The sequence below is a fragment of the Lampetra planeri genome, chromosome 2, assembly GCF_965212315.1.
Source record: "Lampetra planeri chromosome 2, kcLamPlan1.2.h2, whole genome shotgun sequence".
NCBI lineage: Eukaryota > Metazoa > Chordata > Hyperoartia > Petromyzontiformes > Petromyzontidae > Lampetra > Lampetra planeri.
In genome coordinates this window covers 10,172,793-10,189,342 of record NC_136108.1, presented here as the reverse complement: position 1 = coordinate 10,189,342, position 16,550 = coordinate 10,172,793, and the positions used below count along the sequence as shown (strand labels likewise).

Sequence of the window (16,550 nt, the reverse complement as noted above, 5' to 3'; positions counted from 1 at the left end):
ATCCGGCACTGTGGTGAAGGGGCCGGTTTCTGTTATAAACCAGCAACTTTACTGCATTACAAACAAGTTAATTTTTTTTTCAATGTGAATAACATCGAAAACAAAACATCAAAATGAAAATATCTATATTTCGATGTTATTGAAGGGACCAACATCAACGCCAAAACGTCGATGTAACAGAACCAAAACACTGATGTCACTGAAGTATCCATGTGCTCTGGTCATCCCTACTTATAGCCCAACCTACCCCGTAACAAATCGGGGGTGAGGAATCTTTCCCTACTTAGGACCGAATACGGCTTTCAAACACATTGGACGGCTCAGATTTACACACATGCAGAGCTCTACACAACATCCACTTGTGAGTGCAAGTGAGTGCAAGAGGCCCTTGCGTTTTGATTGATAAATGGATGGACCTGACGAAATGGACCATCCAATTACGAACTAACGTCGTGGGTAGTCGCTCCAGCTTGCTCTCGCACCCCTGCAGCATTAAAGCCACCCCCATAACTCTGACCAATCACTTAAATCATCGGAGCCTTTCCCGAAGTCAGTCGACACGGAACATACAAGCGTGTATTTATTATATGTAAATCATACTGTCTATAAATGACATTTGAATATAGAGAATTGGTTAATAGAGAATTAGTTAATAACCAAGCAAGACATTGAACAAATTCAATGGTACATCTCAATAACAACGTATTTAGGTTTTATGGCATTAGTATACATTACAAAAGCTAACATTGGACGTTGCTGTGTGCACAAGATGTTTAGTAGTTTCACAAGTGCTGCTTTCAGTTCACGGTGACAGCTAAACATAATGCAGCCCTTTCTGGCACTTGTGTCGAAATGCGGGTTTGGTGAACTGCTAATGAAATGGTTTCTCAGCTGTTGTTACATTATATATAATTACGTCAGTATGAAAATATTAACCCTAAAAAAATTACACTTTTATCCCAAACTTAAGATTTTTAGCAACATGGTTTTGAGAAATTAACCCAAACATAGTCTGAGTAAACATTTCATTACCGTTGTATGAAATTAAATATAAATCAGTCTAGTATATTCAAATACATATAGAAATCATTATAGTTTTGTTCAATGCAATAAAGGATTGGTAAAATTGAAATGTATTTTGTGAATATTAACTTCACGTTCAAATAAAAATAAACTTGTTGAAATATACATAAATGAAAATATGCATTGTGTTCATCATTAAAGCACTCTTCATATGTTACGAGGGGGTGGGTGGCAGCACCACGCCCGGCCGCCTTTGTCTCCCCAGTGGCGATATTCACACACACCAATTACTCGTTTGAGGCTAAGTCGACCTAGGGGAGGCCCAGGACCGGTTGAAATAATCGTCACCGGTGGTGGCCGTGAGCGGGAATCGAATTCGGGTCGCCGGGTTCGTAGCGCGGCGCGCTAACCACTACACTACAATGCGTTACGCTTCCACGTGCGCGAGTCACGTGACAGATTTGACGTCACAGCTCATTTGCCGTGCAAAAAATGTATGCATTATTGAGCTCCCCCCCCCCCCCCACAAAAAACGAAAGTGTATTTTCATAATTTTTGCATGGTGTACAGTCTGGAAAATACCGACATGGAAAATTTCCAGTTTGTTGCATGTCGGAAAGTACGCTAAACATTTTGAACAGACACACATATTCACAACTTTGCATTTTATATGTATGGAGATAAAACGTGTATGCAGTGCTGATGACACAAACGTGCGAATGTCTGCCCCAAAATGCACACGTAAGACGTCACTTGGTCAGGCCAATTTTGCTGCACCCTGCAAGCTGTAAAATATGCTGCACAAACATTTTGAGCAAAAAGACATCCTCACTTGCGTGTAATGAACTTAAGGTTAATAGATTCACTGGGGATCATGACTGTGCACGAGCGTGGTAAAATCTTCTTCTGACTCGGGTCCCTCTGAACCTCAAACTCCTTGATCAACTGCAGGAGACAGGGGACGCAATGGCACACACATTAACACCGGCAACACTCAAGTCGGTCCGCCAAGCGGTAAACATAACCAACTTCCTTACTTGGTATACAGTACTTCATTTTAACAGGAAATCCAGGCTCAGAGACAAAGAAAGACACAATCAAAGGAAATAAGTTAGTGTTATACCAAAACCTAAATTAAGCCTATAAGCATGTTATGTCAAGCTAGTAATACGTATGTGGGTTATTGATAGTCTGAAGCACGGGGAGGGGTAGCCATTAAGTGGAGTATGACAAAAAAAGGACAAAGAACCCCCGTATAGCCTTAACAGACTATTGCAGCAAGTGCTATTAGCAAGCACCTACGAAGGCCAGCAGGGAACATGAGGAGGCATGTGGTCAACACCACGCCTGGCCGACTTCGTCTCCCTAGTGGCGATGTTTACACACCACACCAGGTACTCATTTTAGGGTGAGTCGACCCAGGGGAGGCTCATGATCAGTTCAGATAATCGTCACCGATGCTGGCCGTGAGCAGGAGTCTAACTCGGGTGGGCGGGTTTGTAGCGCAGCGCGCTAACTGCTACACTACCGAGCATTAATATTATCAACCTCAAACTTTCATGAGGGAGATGACCAAATAAGCACACTAAGCGACTTACAGACATGACAAAAACTGTTGTGAGAAGATCAAAAGGCACTATGCTTTTGCAAGCCAAATTTCGATTGGCTATGGAAACCACTTTGTAAGAGAAGAGAAATCCGTCCAAGCATAAAGGAAATGGTATTTTAGGTAGAAATGAGCTTTTAGGTAGAAATGCGATCTGTAATAATTATTGTGTGGGTCAGAGAGCTTTATCGTAAATAATTTGCTCAAACAAAAGTTGCTTGCATTTGAGTGCATATATCCGACAGAGACGCTAGGATTTTAGTGGCAATACTGGATATGCGGTGCAAAGTTCCGAAGAGATCATGGCAGTGTTGTAGATTAGATTAACCCTAGTGCAGCCGTGTTTGCCTAAAGTGTAGAGAAGGGGAAAAGGCGATTTGCCAAGGCAGAATTGTAAATATCCACAAGTCTGGCAACTACGGGAAAAACTGAAGGCCAGATGGTGGTATTTGGTTTAAGGGGATATATTCGAGGTCCGTGTGTCTATTCTGCAATAGCTTCAGGATCTGGAAGAAAGTAAAACATGCTGGCGTGGTCAAGATGGCATCTCGATCTTCATTATGAATTAACCAGAACCCAGAAGTAGATCGTCATGACCCAAACACCACAGAAAGCAATACATCTAATGGCCTGCAAGCACACTTCATATCATTCACATCTGAAAAACGCATTTTATTTGAATCTTGTGAAGGATCTCTGTTCACGAACTCACGCGGGATAAGGTGAGGTACATCTCCAGCTCAGCCACGCGCCGCCCGACGCATGCCCGCACGCCAAACCCGAACGGAATGGATCCGAAAGGGGGGTGTGCCAACATGGTGCCTTTACGCAGCCAGCGCTCGGGCTTGAATGCCTCCGGATCCGGGAATATTTCAGGATTGTGTGACACCGCGTAGTGGCACAATTGAAACAGTGTCTGAGTGAAATGGCAGAACATGTGCATGCAACGTAGGAGAAAACACAGAGATAAAGATTAGTTGTGGCATGAATGTTCAGAATTCGGAAACATTTGTACATATTTGTATTGTATTGTTATTTGTGTATATTAATCAGCAATTAAGGCAAGTTGAAAATGTTTAATGTTGTAGATTATTATTATGAATAATCTTGGAAAGATTAGCTGTGGACAGTGTATTTTTGAAACATCATCAAGTAAATGAATTGCACGTGGCGCGAATACATTGTTTCGATCAGATTGTTGGCTGTGGGATGAACTATCCGAGTTCTTCTCGGTCCACCTTGGACTCTCATTCTTGTCACCGAGACACATCCTGTGGGTCTCTGCAGGACGTGTCTCAGGAACATATTTCGCTTCTAGATTCAATTATGGGAACCCCTTTTTGTAGTCGGTTTCATTTAGGATCATTGTATTTGTTCAGCGGCCTGTCCAGGGGATCCTCAGTATGCAATGGAGTCCTTTCATCACTAAGGCCTCGATCCTGACCTCTTCAGCTTTCCTAAGTGACCAACCCTTAAATCCGTACAATGTTACCGGCCACACAAGCCCTTTCTGCAGGTGAATCTTGGTTGGTAGTGCGATATTCCATCCACACCAGATCGGCTTGAAAGAAGCTATGACTGCCGTACCCAGGGCGAGCCATTCCCAGACGCCTTCTATACACCTTGCATCTTCTGTATTGGCTTAGCTGAGGTACGTAACTTTATTACCTTTTCCAATTGTTTGGCTTCAACGTAGATGCGTATTGCAATTCTGTCCTTGATATTGATAACAAGGTTATGTTCTTTCTCGGCTGTGACTAAACGATCAATCAGTTCCTCGAGTTCATCTGTCGAGCTTGCCAGGACTCTGTTGTTCGCAGCATATCTCAAGTTGGAGATCCTTTGGCCCCCTATGAGTACCCCTCATTTAAAAGCTTCAAGGGGCTTTCTCATGGCCATGTCTTCCAGGATATTTAACCGATATGGCGAGACGACACAGCCCTGCTGGACCTCTTTATGGATCTGGATTGAGTCGGATACGACTCTGGTTTTTGTTCGTTATCACAAGAAGATGCAAGTGTGGTAAATAACCCATTTCCAGCATAATTCACCACAGCTTTAAATGCTGTACTTAGTCGAAGACCTGTGCGAAGTCCACGAAGCACATGTCCAGTGACTGCTGGTGTTCTCTGGTTTTTGCCATGTTGATCTGGAGGTTGGTGATCTGATCTCACGGGCTGCGGTGTGACCAAAATCCCACTTACTTATCCGCAATTTACTGCTCAATCTTGTTCAGGATTCTATTCAGAATCTCCCTCGGCAGGATCTTGATTTGCATGATTTTCAACTTGGCTTCCGTCTGGCCCGGTGGCTTTCCGGTACACAGTATCATATTGTATTTTGTAGCGTGCACTGATGTAAGATAGCAAATTGTTAATATAAAATATTTTTAAATGTAGAGATATTTAAAGATTAGGTTTTAATTGGAAATGCAATCATATCGTTTTAATAATTGAATCGTAATTAAATGAAGCTTGGATTAACATGCAGTTACAATGTTACAATAATGCACAATTGTCTGTAGACTGCAGGGTGTCAAGACAGACAATGATGTGAGTACATGCCTGTGTGAGTGTGATGAGTGTGGACGTGTGAGCATAATCTATCTACACATTCACGTTTTTGGGGAAGACATATCCGCCCACTTTCGATCCTCCTTCCCCAATGAGGCGCGAGTTCGAAGGCACCACTGGATACAATCTGCACACACACATGCACAATGAGCACTCAGTTCCCACGCAGATGCCTCTCCGGTTTTACCGTATGCTGATCAACATGATGTGTGAAGTTTCACTCCACATGCTGGACAGCACAAATTGGAAAACATATGTAGAAGAATGCACACGAATGTTTTTTTGTATTTCCTTTCATTTTATATCTCGTTTGTAAGTCACTTAAATGTTCTCTATTTACATTTAACTTCATCTTGGTTTTGGATTCCGTGATCTGTACGATATTGCAATTGTTTTAGTTTTGTGGTACTCAACAAACCTCTAGAAATATTTTCACCAAACATGGACAGAGAGAGAGCTTTGGAAGTGATGGGCATTGGCTTGAGGACGTGACCTCCATTAATTCAGTGCACTCAAGTAACCTTTACATTGGTAAAATGCCTTGTACTCTCATCCAGTGAGCAGTTTAATTGTTAATGTTTTTTGCAACCTTGGTTTTGTAACCTTGGTTATGTACATTGCCATTGTAATGTATGATTTATGCTGTAAAGTTGATGTCCTTTAAAATGACGTGAAAGATAATTTTAATATAATTCAGGACACAAAGGGATCTAGTTTTCGTTAATGGCAGTTAAGTCCTACATATACAATGATATTAAATAAGTACAGTAAAACCTTGGATTGCGAGCATAATTCGATCCGGAAACGTGTTTGTAATCCAAAGCACTCGTATATCAGTTGTGATCACGTGACGCTCGGCAGACAAAGCGTATACACGTACTACTCGTATTGCAAGACCTCGCTCGTTTATCAAATTAATATTTATTTACAATTTTTGCTCATCTTGCAAAACACTCGCAGACCAAGTTACTCGCAATCCAAGGTTTTAATGTACTTGTAAATGATATAAAATAAGTACTTGTAAAAGCAGACAATACATATTGGTTTTCATGTTTGCCATCATCGTCTGTATGCCACGTTGCGATCATTCCAGCGAATTCTCCCATCGACCACAAACGAGTGTGGCGATTCACCTGAGAGTCTCTTTGATGACAGCCTTAAGGAATGACATTTTGGCCAGATCTTGTACATTGGGGACGGTGTCCCCTGGACAGACGCTCTCGACCTCCTGGTGCAGCCTCTCCTGCAGGTGGGGCTCTCTTGACAGGTGATAGAGGGCCCAGGACATGGTGTTGGACGTCTATCAGGAAAAACACAAGCTGCACTGGTAATCTCTCTTCACATTATATCAAAGCGAAAAGAGTTATTCACCATCATAAAATAAATAACATGTATTCACACATGAACTTTACTCTGTTTGCAGCAAGGTCTGTCCCGTAACAAGGACTGGTAATAACATTTTCCAATGTGTTATTATGAATCATGTATGCAATTGAAACGTTACTGCCTTTCATGTGGATCGTGTAGATAAACACAAATGATCTTCACACAAAATTTCATTCTTGTATGCACACAGGACTTTTCCGTCTGCCTCCGTAGACCATTCATGCATCAGAGCCAAAGCGAAAATAGAACAACGTGGAAAGATGCCTCGCCCTTTAAAATTACTCAGACAGGCGAAGTGCAGCTGCCCAGTGAACTGTGTCTCATCGTGAGAGACAGCACTTAGATGTGACAAACGCAAAAATGAAGTGGCAGTTGGAGTCTCAGCAGTGCGCTCCCTCAAATGCCTGCATCACCCATGCCCTGCGCTTAAATATTCTTGGTTGGTGTCTTGCGCCTTCTGTGTAATAGATGATGCAGTGGTCACGCACGGTGTCAATTCCAGCCAACAGCAACTCGGCGATGCTGCCGTGGATTTCGTGTTCAGTCAGCTTGCCGTTAGACAGGAGGTACGTGAGGTACTCGCCCTCCACCGGCTCGCCTCGTGCCACCATCTCGCTGATCTTGATCATCTTCTTGTCTACCTCTTTCATTCCTGCTCGGTGTGACATATGTACAATGCTGGCTTGTCAAAATGGCATTATGCAAACCAATAGTGCTTATTTTTAATCGTGCTTATTTTTGTAATAAACTAATAACTTATAGTTGAGTTCAACAAAGCTTATCGCTCTTAAATTTAAATATGTATCTAAGCTATGCCCGAAGCTGTGTTACATGACATTAAAACTTCCTTCGTGAGAAAATAAAACTTAAAATTACGATCTGGCATATTATTTTGAGAATGTTTTTGTTATAGTACTCTGATGCCACTCCCATACATTATAAAATGCCCAGTGCAATGACGTCATTGGAAGTGATTGTGTTTGTAAATACTAAATGGCCAACCAAGACTCAGAACAGCCCTGATCGAAAAAGCTGCCCAATATCCTGAAGGATATATTTGAGTGTTTGGAAGAAACCAGAAAATGCAATACCTTATAAATATGGGTACATATATAGCTCAACAGATGAAGTACAGATACCATGTGAACATGATAATATATATCAGTGCTCTCTAATGGAGCACGTAATAGGGGCCATATTAAATGTTATATTAAATGATGAGTGGCTATTCCACGTGCATAAATAAGTGTTTTTTCCATAGAAAAAACTTAAATGCAACAATGCAGTGTGGTGTTTTCATTCAGACGCTGTCTTTCCGACAGACCTGTTCTTCACCTGAGGACGGCTGCTTGCGTTGTGGCCGAAACGTCGTGAGAATTGTATTTTATTATGTTTAATTTTTATTATTTTATTATTTCCCTTCTACGTGACTATACCGAAAGAACCAAGAAGAAGAAAATGCAGTGTGGCTCTTAGGCTCTAAGTAACACAGTTTCTAAACATAAATTGTGTACTGGTCTGCGTGTCGGTGTGTGCATTGGACTCTACCGAATGAAAAGATCACGTCCCATGCGTTGCAGTAGTGCTTCCATAACGGCAGGAAATTTCGAATCCACGTGGGAATAAGCGATATCTTCTCCGAGTGAACAAAGACAGTCCTGACGGCATTGATGAACACCTGCGTCTCTTCCCGGACCGACTGCTCCAGACAGCCGAGCCGTTTCTCAAACAGCACAGTAGAGATGCCTTGCATTGCACAGCAGATTAGTTCATGTCGACAGAGGAAGGACGGGAGGACAAAGGGAAGAGGGCATGGGTGTCACTATCCAGATTGCACTCTAGAAAGGAGGAGAATGTTCCTCACTTTGTTTTTCACCACCTATCATTTTTGTAGGTCATAGATTTTTCTCTTATGTTTTTGTGGAGTTAGGTAACATGGTCTCAATGTATGGGAAACTGTTCTTAGCAGAGGTCTGCTGACCAACATGATAGGTGCATCTACCTGGGAAGGTTGGCAGATCAAGAATTCAAATCTGTGACTGCCGATAAAAGCTATCACAACAGATACGTTTATTTTCATTCAAATTTGCCATAATTTCTCAAATTTTCGAGTTGACAATCTAAAAACTACGAAATGGCTACACATTTTCTTGGTTCTTTCGGTAAAGTCACGTAGAATGGAAATAATAAAATAATAAAAAATAAAACATCATAAAATAATTCTCACGACGTTTCGGCCACAACGCAAGCAGCCGTCCTCAGATGAGACATTCAGACGCTGTCTCCCCGACAGACCTGGTCTTCACCTGAGGACGGCTGCTTGCGTTGTGGCCGAAACGTCGTGAGAATTATTTAATAATGTTTTATTTTTTATTATTTTATTATTTCCATTCTACGTGACTTTACCGAAAGAACCAAGAAGATGAATCCTTGCAGTCACGAAAGCTTTAAATCGAAATTTAGGCTACACATTTCTTCAGTTCTTTGGAGATGGCGGTCTGCATAAGAAAAATAGATTTTCTACAAGCAATGCATATCTTTGTGTTGTTAAACATAGTGCTCATTGCCATTTGAGGTCCTGAGAAAGTGGTGGAAATTCAAAAATCCTATGATGAGAACCAATACATTTGTAACGTATCCCATCAATCAGTGCTCTCCCAGTTATTTCACTGACCGCAGAAAGATGATGGCCTGAATAAACCCTGGTCGGACTTTGACTTTATGATATGGTTGTAAGCTCTGAGCTATACAATAAAAGCTCTCCAAACCGAACTGGAAATAGAGTTTCCCAAATAAATAATTAATAGTGCAGAAAATCTTACTGGAACAATGTTCATGCACTCGTTAGCTGCATGTGATAGGATATGACGTGTGTATGTGTATCAGTAATTCGAAAGCGATTTCTTTCTGAAATCGGTAAACCTATTTCCTTCGACGCAATGTGCCCTGTTAGTGCTCTCTCCACATCCCACACAGCATGGGTAGGCCCTCGTGCAGCAGCAGATTATCAAAGAGGCTGTACATGAAAAACACTAAGAATCGTTTCAGTACCTTCAAAGGCAAACTTGTAAAACTCATTGGCAAGGTCGTTCACCATTCCGCCATTGCTATCCGAGAGCATGTGCAGCCGCGCCACCAGGTCGGTCACCACCTCGTTGATGGGCTTGACGTACGCCATCATGTCGCGCGGCCGCAGCATCTTCTGGTTAAGCACGGAACGTAGGTGGTTCCATTTGGATCCATTCCTGCGGAGACACGGGCAACGTGGTGAGGGGGCAGCCATGAGGACTAGTGGGCCTGAATTGGTCTGCACTGTGACGCAGGCAGAGTGGGTCCGTGGAGGATACACATTGGATCCTCACTTTCTTATAAAGAGTTGTAGGGGATGATGTGTTGAGAGGTAAATAATTAGACAGAGGCTGTAGGAGTTTGTTGAGACAGCAAGTCCCTTGCAAAGGAGAAGTCTGGAAAACTACAAGTGAAAATGCAATAATAATAAAAAATCAGCAAATGCAATTTGCAAAACGCCAATGTAAACAACCAATTTGCATATTGTTACGACCAGGCCTATACTAACCCCTATCACTACCCCAATTCTTCCTTAACCACACCCACCTGTCTTCCTTACTGTCACCATAGCTACACCACCACTTTCAATAACCCCACTCTTTAATTTAACCACTATCATCTAACGTACAATTAAATAATTATTGAAAGCGCCTTGAACCAAGGCGCATATAAATCTATATAAGATAAGAATATGTACACTTGCTGCACTGTGGGAAGGCTCTTTTTCTGGCAAGTTCTTTGAATATATAATGCATAAAATTATACACGGAGTAATGAGTTATGCTTTATGCATATAACTGTTCCATTTAATAAACGGTTTAATGTTACTCAGAATGCATTTATGTCGAAGGCGTTTGTGCTGAATCCGAAGAATGGTGAGAATTTTGAAAACTCTGCAGTCACTGAGGTCAAAGACTTTTCTTTATAAATCAAATAATGACCGGTATTTACACCCACAAAAATATGATACCAATAACCTCATGACCAGCAACAGTCATTGCTCAGCGTGAGGTTGTGGTGTTAGACTCACTCGGTCAAGGGCCCATAGGCGTATCCGCGCAGGTCACGGTAGTCGGTCCAGTTCTTCATGTCGAACCTCATGGGGTACTTCCCCTCCTGGCGGATAACCTGCTCAATGAGGTCTGCATCTGCCACGCTAATCACCGTGTACGGCCCAAATTTTGACTTCCACATAGGTCCATAACGATTTTTGCATTCCACCTGAAAAAGCGACAATAAAATACACTTAAAACAGCGAGTTAAATTTTTTCATTTGGTACTGTTAATCTGTTTTTGTTTGAAAACAATATTGTAACCACGCCCTCCAGTCTATTTCGAGCCAGTCAATTACTGCAGAACATTCTATAAGCGATATATCATACTATATTTCAACTGCTACTCTATGTGCATCTTACAAATTCCATGGTATGATGTCCCCGCATCACCCTCTCTTAGATTACTAAAGCCTACGTGTCAAATTGCGTCTGTCGTAGGCAAGATATTTTAACCATCATAATCCCGTACTGCTGCAATGTGGCACAAACATTCCATGTTTGAAAAAAGCCAACAACCTTGACCCATTAAAGTTGAGCAACTTTTACGAGTTTACTTTGTCATACATTGGTTTAAAGCTATCTGCTGTCCTTGCAATAACAAAGGGTACATTGTACTTTGTTTCAGTAAAAGTTCAAGGCCAGGAAAAACGCACAAATATAGGCATAAGATAAAGGTAATGCACCGAACTTTCTAGAATGATCCTGGAACATTGTAGGGATGTATTATGTTTCCGAAGTACTAGCCTGTATTTTATCATACAATAGTATGTGAACAATGGCGCAGTTATTTGAGCAATGCGCCATAAATCCCAACCTTAATGGGACTCCAGGCCACGGCTAACATCAGTGAAAAAGTGATATGTGAACTAGGGTCATGAAAATCTGATTTTTTTACATTTACCACACTGAAAGAAATGTCTGGAAATTATAATATATTTACCTCTGGGAAACTAAGTGAGCTACCGTGATGTACGATATGTGGCACACTGGAGTTGCAAAAAGAGGGTCACCGGTTAGGTTGGATCTCCTGGCATGGCAGTTGAAACATGGGGTAATTTTCATAAATCTCTCAGCCTCTGTCCACTGAGCAATAATAATGGGTATGCCACAGTTAGTCGATTCGCCGGCAGGTTGTGTGTGGTGGGGTAACAAGTTGGTGGGTACGTGCACCTCTTCCAACGTCTGGTCGGCGTGGTGAGTAAACCCCCTTCCCCTCCCCTCTAAAGCTCACTCGAGGGGGAGGCCCTTTCGCCAACAGTAGGGAAACCACAGGTCTGCGCCCTTTAACCGAGACAAGATGGCAAATTTACCAGGTGGTGACTTGGGACTCTGGGCCGTTTGTACTTCCGTCCCTACGTGGCAATCCGTGCATTACATTCCTCCGAAATTGATTACCGGTTCCTGCATTTTGGAACCGTCACATCGATTCTGAAACTGTGAAATGAATTCTCAGGTTTTTGTTGTTGTTTTCCCTTTGTATATAACCCTATTTGTTGCAGTGAGCCCTATTTGTTGCAGTGCTGTTGGCGATGGTTCGTTTGTTTTGTGTGGGTCATCTCCAAAATGTAGTTTCTTTACTGACAGCCTTTCTACGAAAAAAGAGATGGGAAACTAATAACTAAACAAGGTTATTATTTGTATGCTTCCGTTTACTATGGTTTTGATAATTAAGTGGACTACATTAGCATACTGCTGCTTCGAGGCAAACTCATTTAGTAATCAAAAGTAGACTCATTGCCCTTGCTTTCTGCGTGACATTTCAATGTTTCTGTGCACGAATCACTCAGAGGAGAGGCTTTTGAGAGCGAGAGATGAATTATTCTTTAATTTCTTTCATCACAGTGAGCAACTCAGATTTATTAAATAAATGTGATGTAGATATGGGGAGCGGTAGCGTAGTGACTTGAGTTCGACTCCCACTTACAGCCAACACCAATGACGATTAACTGAACCAGTTATGGGCTTCCCCTAGGTAGATTCAGCCTCAAATGGGTACCTGGTGCGATGTGCAAACATCGCCATTCAGGAAACAAAAGCGTCCGGTTGTGGTGCTGGCCACCCACACCCTCGTGTGCTGTGCTGGCTTTGATTAGTGCTCGCCAATAGCACTTGCCCCAGCAGTATTTAAGGCTATGTGGTGGACATTTGTCTTTGTAACTTAAAAGGGTCATGCAACTGGGGAGGAGGGGGCAAGTGTAGCCAGCACAGCGCCCGGCCACCTTTGTCTCCCCGATGACAATGTTTACACAATACACCAGTTACTGCATCGACCTAGGGGAGGCTCAAGACTGTTTCAGATAATTATCATCACTAGTATTGACCGAAAGTGGGAATTGAACTGGTGGATCTTTGTCTTTGGGTGACACACACAGAGACAAAGACACATGGAGCCAGAGATAAGGGGGAAGAGGGGTAGGGGTGAGCCGTGGAATGAAAAAAGTTCAGAAGCAGCGTACAAAACGAGCAATGGGCCGATTGATTATCTCGACACGCACCACAAAGTTCAATAGGACGGTTTTAAATTCGCGGGAATGTGGCGTGATTTCAGCACCTCTCTTCATGGTAAACCCCGTGTTAATGATGGCCCACAAGGACAACCAAAAACATTCGTCAATAACACTGCCTTAGAATCCATGTGCTGCCCGAACTTCGCATATTATTATTTTGCTTTTATGGCAGTCTTATATTGACTTATGAACGAATGTGAGTTTTTTTTGTTTCTGCTACAGTTTGACAGTAATGAACAATATTAGACGATTAAACCAGAATAGAAGTATCTGCAGACCTGCAGAGAGTTGCGTAAAACATCAATTTATTAACGACAGCAGTCTAAGAACAACAGTAATATCGGATGTAACATAACCTAAGAGAAACTTCACTTGTATTGTAATGGGTTATGTAAATGTTAACTGGTATTACCCCCCCTTTATGTACGCATCGAACGGTATTTGGATATCTTCATCCTAAACGTGTTCTTAGAATAGGTCTGATAGCTTCTGGATCGTTTAATCTCCCATGTAAAGTTCCGTATCATAAGAAGTTCATCCCTGTCCCTGATGAAATCCCCCACGCCCCTCCATGTCAGCACCCTGATCTCTGTCGTGTCCAAGCGAAAATGTTTAGGATTCAACAACAGTAACATTCTTGACCTATTTTAAATCACATTTGGACTTCAGATTGCCCTTAAAGTGTGCATGCAAGCGATCACTCTGCTTTGCACACATTACGTTAATAAACACATTCCTGCGGAGGGAGCTGGTAGGAACACGTTGGGTTGCTCGGTCAATGGCCAGGGTCAACGGCGGCGTGGTGTTTTCCGCAAATATGCCCGACTGAGGGCGGGCACAAGCCGGCGTGAGTAGGTTAAACGTTGGGTTTTATAAGGGCACCACGGGGTGACCAGCCCCTCCCCACCCAGCCCCACTCAGCCCCACCTCACCCAGCCCCACCCTCCCCCCCCAGCCTCTCCCCACCCTCCCCTCCCCACCCTGCCCCTCACCACCCTCCCCTCCCCACCCAGCCCCTCCCCACCCTCCCCTTTCTACCCAGCCCCACCCCTCCCATTTTTGGATGGACGACGGACGGACGGACACAATAATCCCCTGTGGGCTGGTGTAACCAGGAAGTTCCTACCAGTATCAGTGTTTTTGTACGTGATGCGTTCTCTTAGCCATGGACGGGTTGTGCGGGTTGCAGGACCTCGCCATTCGGAATTTGACCCCGTGCAGTTGACTTTGGATTGTTTTGTTAGCGGGTTTTTGTTGTTGCCGAAACGATGTTTTTATGGTGTAACCAAGTCCCCATCTTAAATTATGAGCGTGTGCAGTATTGCCCAATGGCTTTAGATGTGCAAAAATAAACGAAGTACTGCAGGAACACTCGTGTTTGCATGTTATCTACAACAGGCATCTCTGAGCTATGCCAGGCAGCAGTTGCTTGCCTTTCATAATTAATTAAATCATTGTACCCGCAGCAAATTCTCAAAAAGCAATGAGAATGTGTTTTCCAGCTAACTCCTGCAAAATAAAGGTTTTTTGGGGTTAGATCGTGTAAATATAAAATGTGTCGTTAAACCCGCCACCACCCGACACGGCCAATGAGTAAGGTTTGTCAAGTAAACAGAACTAGGCAACTGATTGCTAGTACAGCACACCGGTGTGTTGGAGAGTAAATCCACAACATTTACAATCTGAATAGTACAGCAACACCGGTGTGTTGGAGAGATCCAACACACCGGTGTGATGTACTAGTGAATACTCAGATTGTAAATGCTGTGGATTTGCTCTCCAACACACCGGTGTGCTGTACTAACTCCAACAAGTTCATTTATTTCCACCCATGTCATCGTCCTGCAGATGTTGTAGTCTAACTCGTAGTCTGCAGCAGTCACTTTTAGCAGATGTTTCTCTACCTGAATGTAACAGGTGGTCAATCTGCACAATATATTATCTGCACGTGACGTCGTTCACCACCTGCACGAGACGTCGTTCATCACCTGCACGAGACGTCGTTCACCACCTGCACTAGACGTCGTTCTCTATCTGCGCAAGACGTAATTTCTTTACCGTCGTTCTCTACCTGCACGTGGCGTCGTTCTCTACCTGCGCAAGACGTCGTTCACCACCTGCGCGCGAGACGTCTGCGCTGTACCTGCAAAAGGTGCGCGTTCTCGTTTCGACACAAGACCCAGTAGATGATGGAGAAGAAGCCGGGCCCCGTCAGCTCTTCCGGCGAGCGCAAATTCTCCGCCACGGGAGGAATCACCACCCCGGGAGCCGCCGCCTCGCCGTGCGCCCAGCGCAGTGAGCGCGTCTCGGCGCCGGTCCCGGTGCGCGTCTCGGTCCAGGTCCGAATTCGCGTCCCGGCCCCGGCAACGCGAGCGAATCCGGGCGGTGCCGGTCGGAGTAGCAGAGAGAGGGGACGGAAGCGGGTGATCCTCGTCCACCACGCAGCCATGGCGTTTCTTTATGTTCTTTAGGCAGAGTTCTCTGTTCTCAAACTGCGCGCTCACGATGACCCCGCGCTGCAAGGACGCTGGCTACGGCGGCATTTGCTGACCCGGTGGGCGCTGTCCCGTGATCGAGTGGAGTCCGCGACACGCGTCGCGTAACGCGTCTACGTTGGTTCTTCTCGTCTCGTGTCCATGCGTCGACACACAACCGATACGCAGTATTTCGTCACGTGTGGGTTATAGGTCTTTTGTTTTTTTGCTGGAAAAATATTTTAGTACCGCCCTCTATCTAACATTCTAAGCACTGCTGTGAATACTGTACTATGCATTCGCATTCACGTTTTTTTTCTCTTCCAGAATGTGTAGAAGAGTAGTTTTTGCTTTTGCTGTATTTTATTTGAAAACACGTTGTGCTTCAAAGTTATCCGCTGCGCTCTGAAGACTATTTTCCAATTGATGGTTGTCACGCACATGTTGAATTTACAAGCTGTTTAGTCCATCTTAGGTTACACATGGCAGTGAACGTCTTTGGATGTGGATTAACTGCAGTGATTTAACATGCCCTATAATCTGCATCAACAAGCACGCAATAGCAATCCAATTCTTGAGAAATTCTGAATAGTTTTTGTTCTTTGAATGGTTGAAACCACCCCCCCCCCCCCCCCGTTATAAAAAAAATATGTAAGTACTTTGGTGAGCTGTGTATGGAATCTGGGGGGTTTGAACGTTCAATTGAGTTTAGCAAATGGTGAAACCCCAACTAGCCGGACCCGCCTTCACTGAATTTCACACCGAGCCGCAGAGCCGTCCGGAAGGTATTGCGAATGGGAGAAGATCGCCCCGCGCACCGCGCCTTGGGGGCGCGTGTCGATGTAACACTTATGATT

At 43.6% G+C, this 16,550-nt stretch overlaps 1 protein-coding gene across 1 annotated transcript; it reads right to left on the bottom strand.

Moving 5' to 3' along the window:
* Nucleotides 1-567: 567 nt before the first annotated feature.
* On the bottom strand, nt 568-15,869 carry CYP27A1 (cytochrome P450 family 27 subfamily A member 1). Its single transcript, XM_078606465.1, has 9 exons — nt 15,363-15,869; nt 10,688-10,878; nt 9,640-9,833; nt 8,137-8,334; nt 7,077-7,240; nt 6,336-6,502; nt 5,248-5,329; nt 3,342-3,545; nt 568-1,968 (listed from the first exon to the last, which is right to left on the bottom strand). The coding sequence occupies exons 1-9, from the start codon at nt 15,666-15,668 to the stop codon at nt 1,852-1,854; spliced, it is 1,623 nt and encodes a 540-aa protein (XP_078462591.1). The 5' UTR covers nt 15,669-15,869; the 3' UTR covers nt 568-1,851.
* Between the last annotated feature and the right edge of the window lie 681 nt (nt 15,870-16,550).

What these genes read in the sequence shown, in the direction of transcription:
- CYP27A1 (XM_078606465.1), bottom strand. Translation starts at nt 15,668, where the DNA reads ATGGCTGCGTGGTGGACGAGGATCACCCGCTTCCGTCCCCTCTCTCTG. An exon ending in GCCTATGGGCCCTTGACCGA is followed by an intron (nt 9,834 to 10,687) that starts GTGAGTCTAACA and finishes GTGTCTCCGCAG; the next exon opens with GAATGGATCCAAATGGAACC. An exon ending in TGTACCTCACCTTATCCCGC is followed by an intron (nt 1,969 to 3,341) that starts GTGAGTTCGTGA and finishes TGTCTCCTGCAG; the next exon opens with TTGATCAAGGAGTTTGAGGT.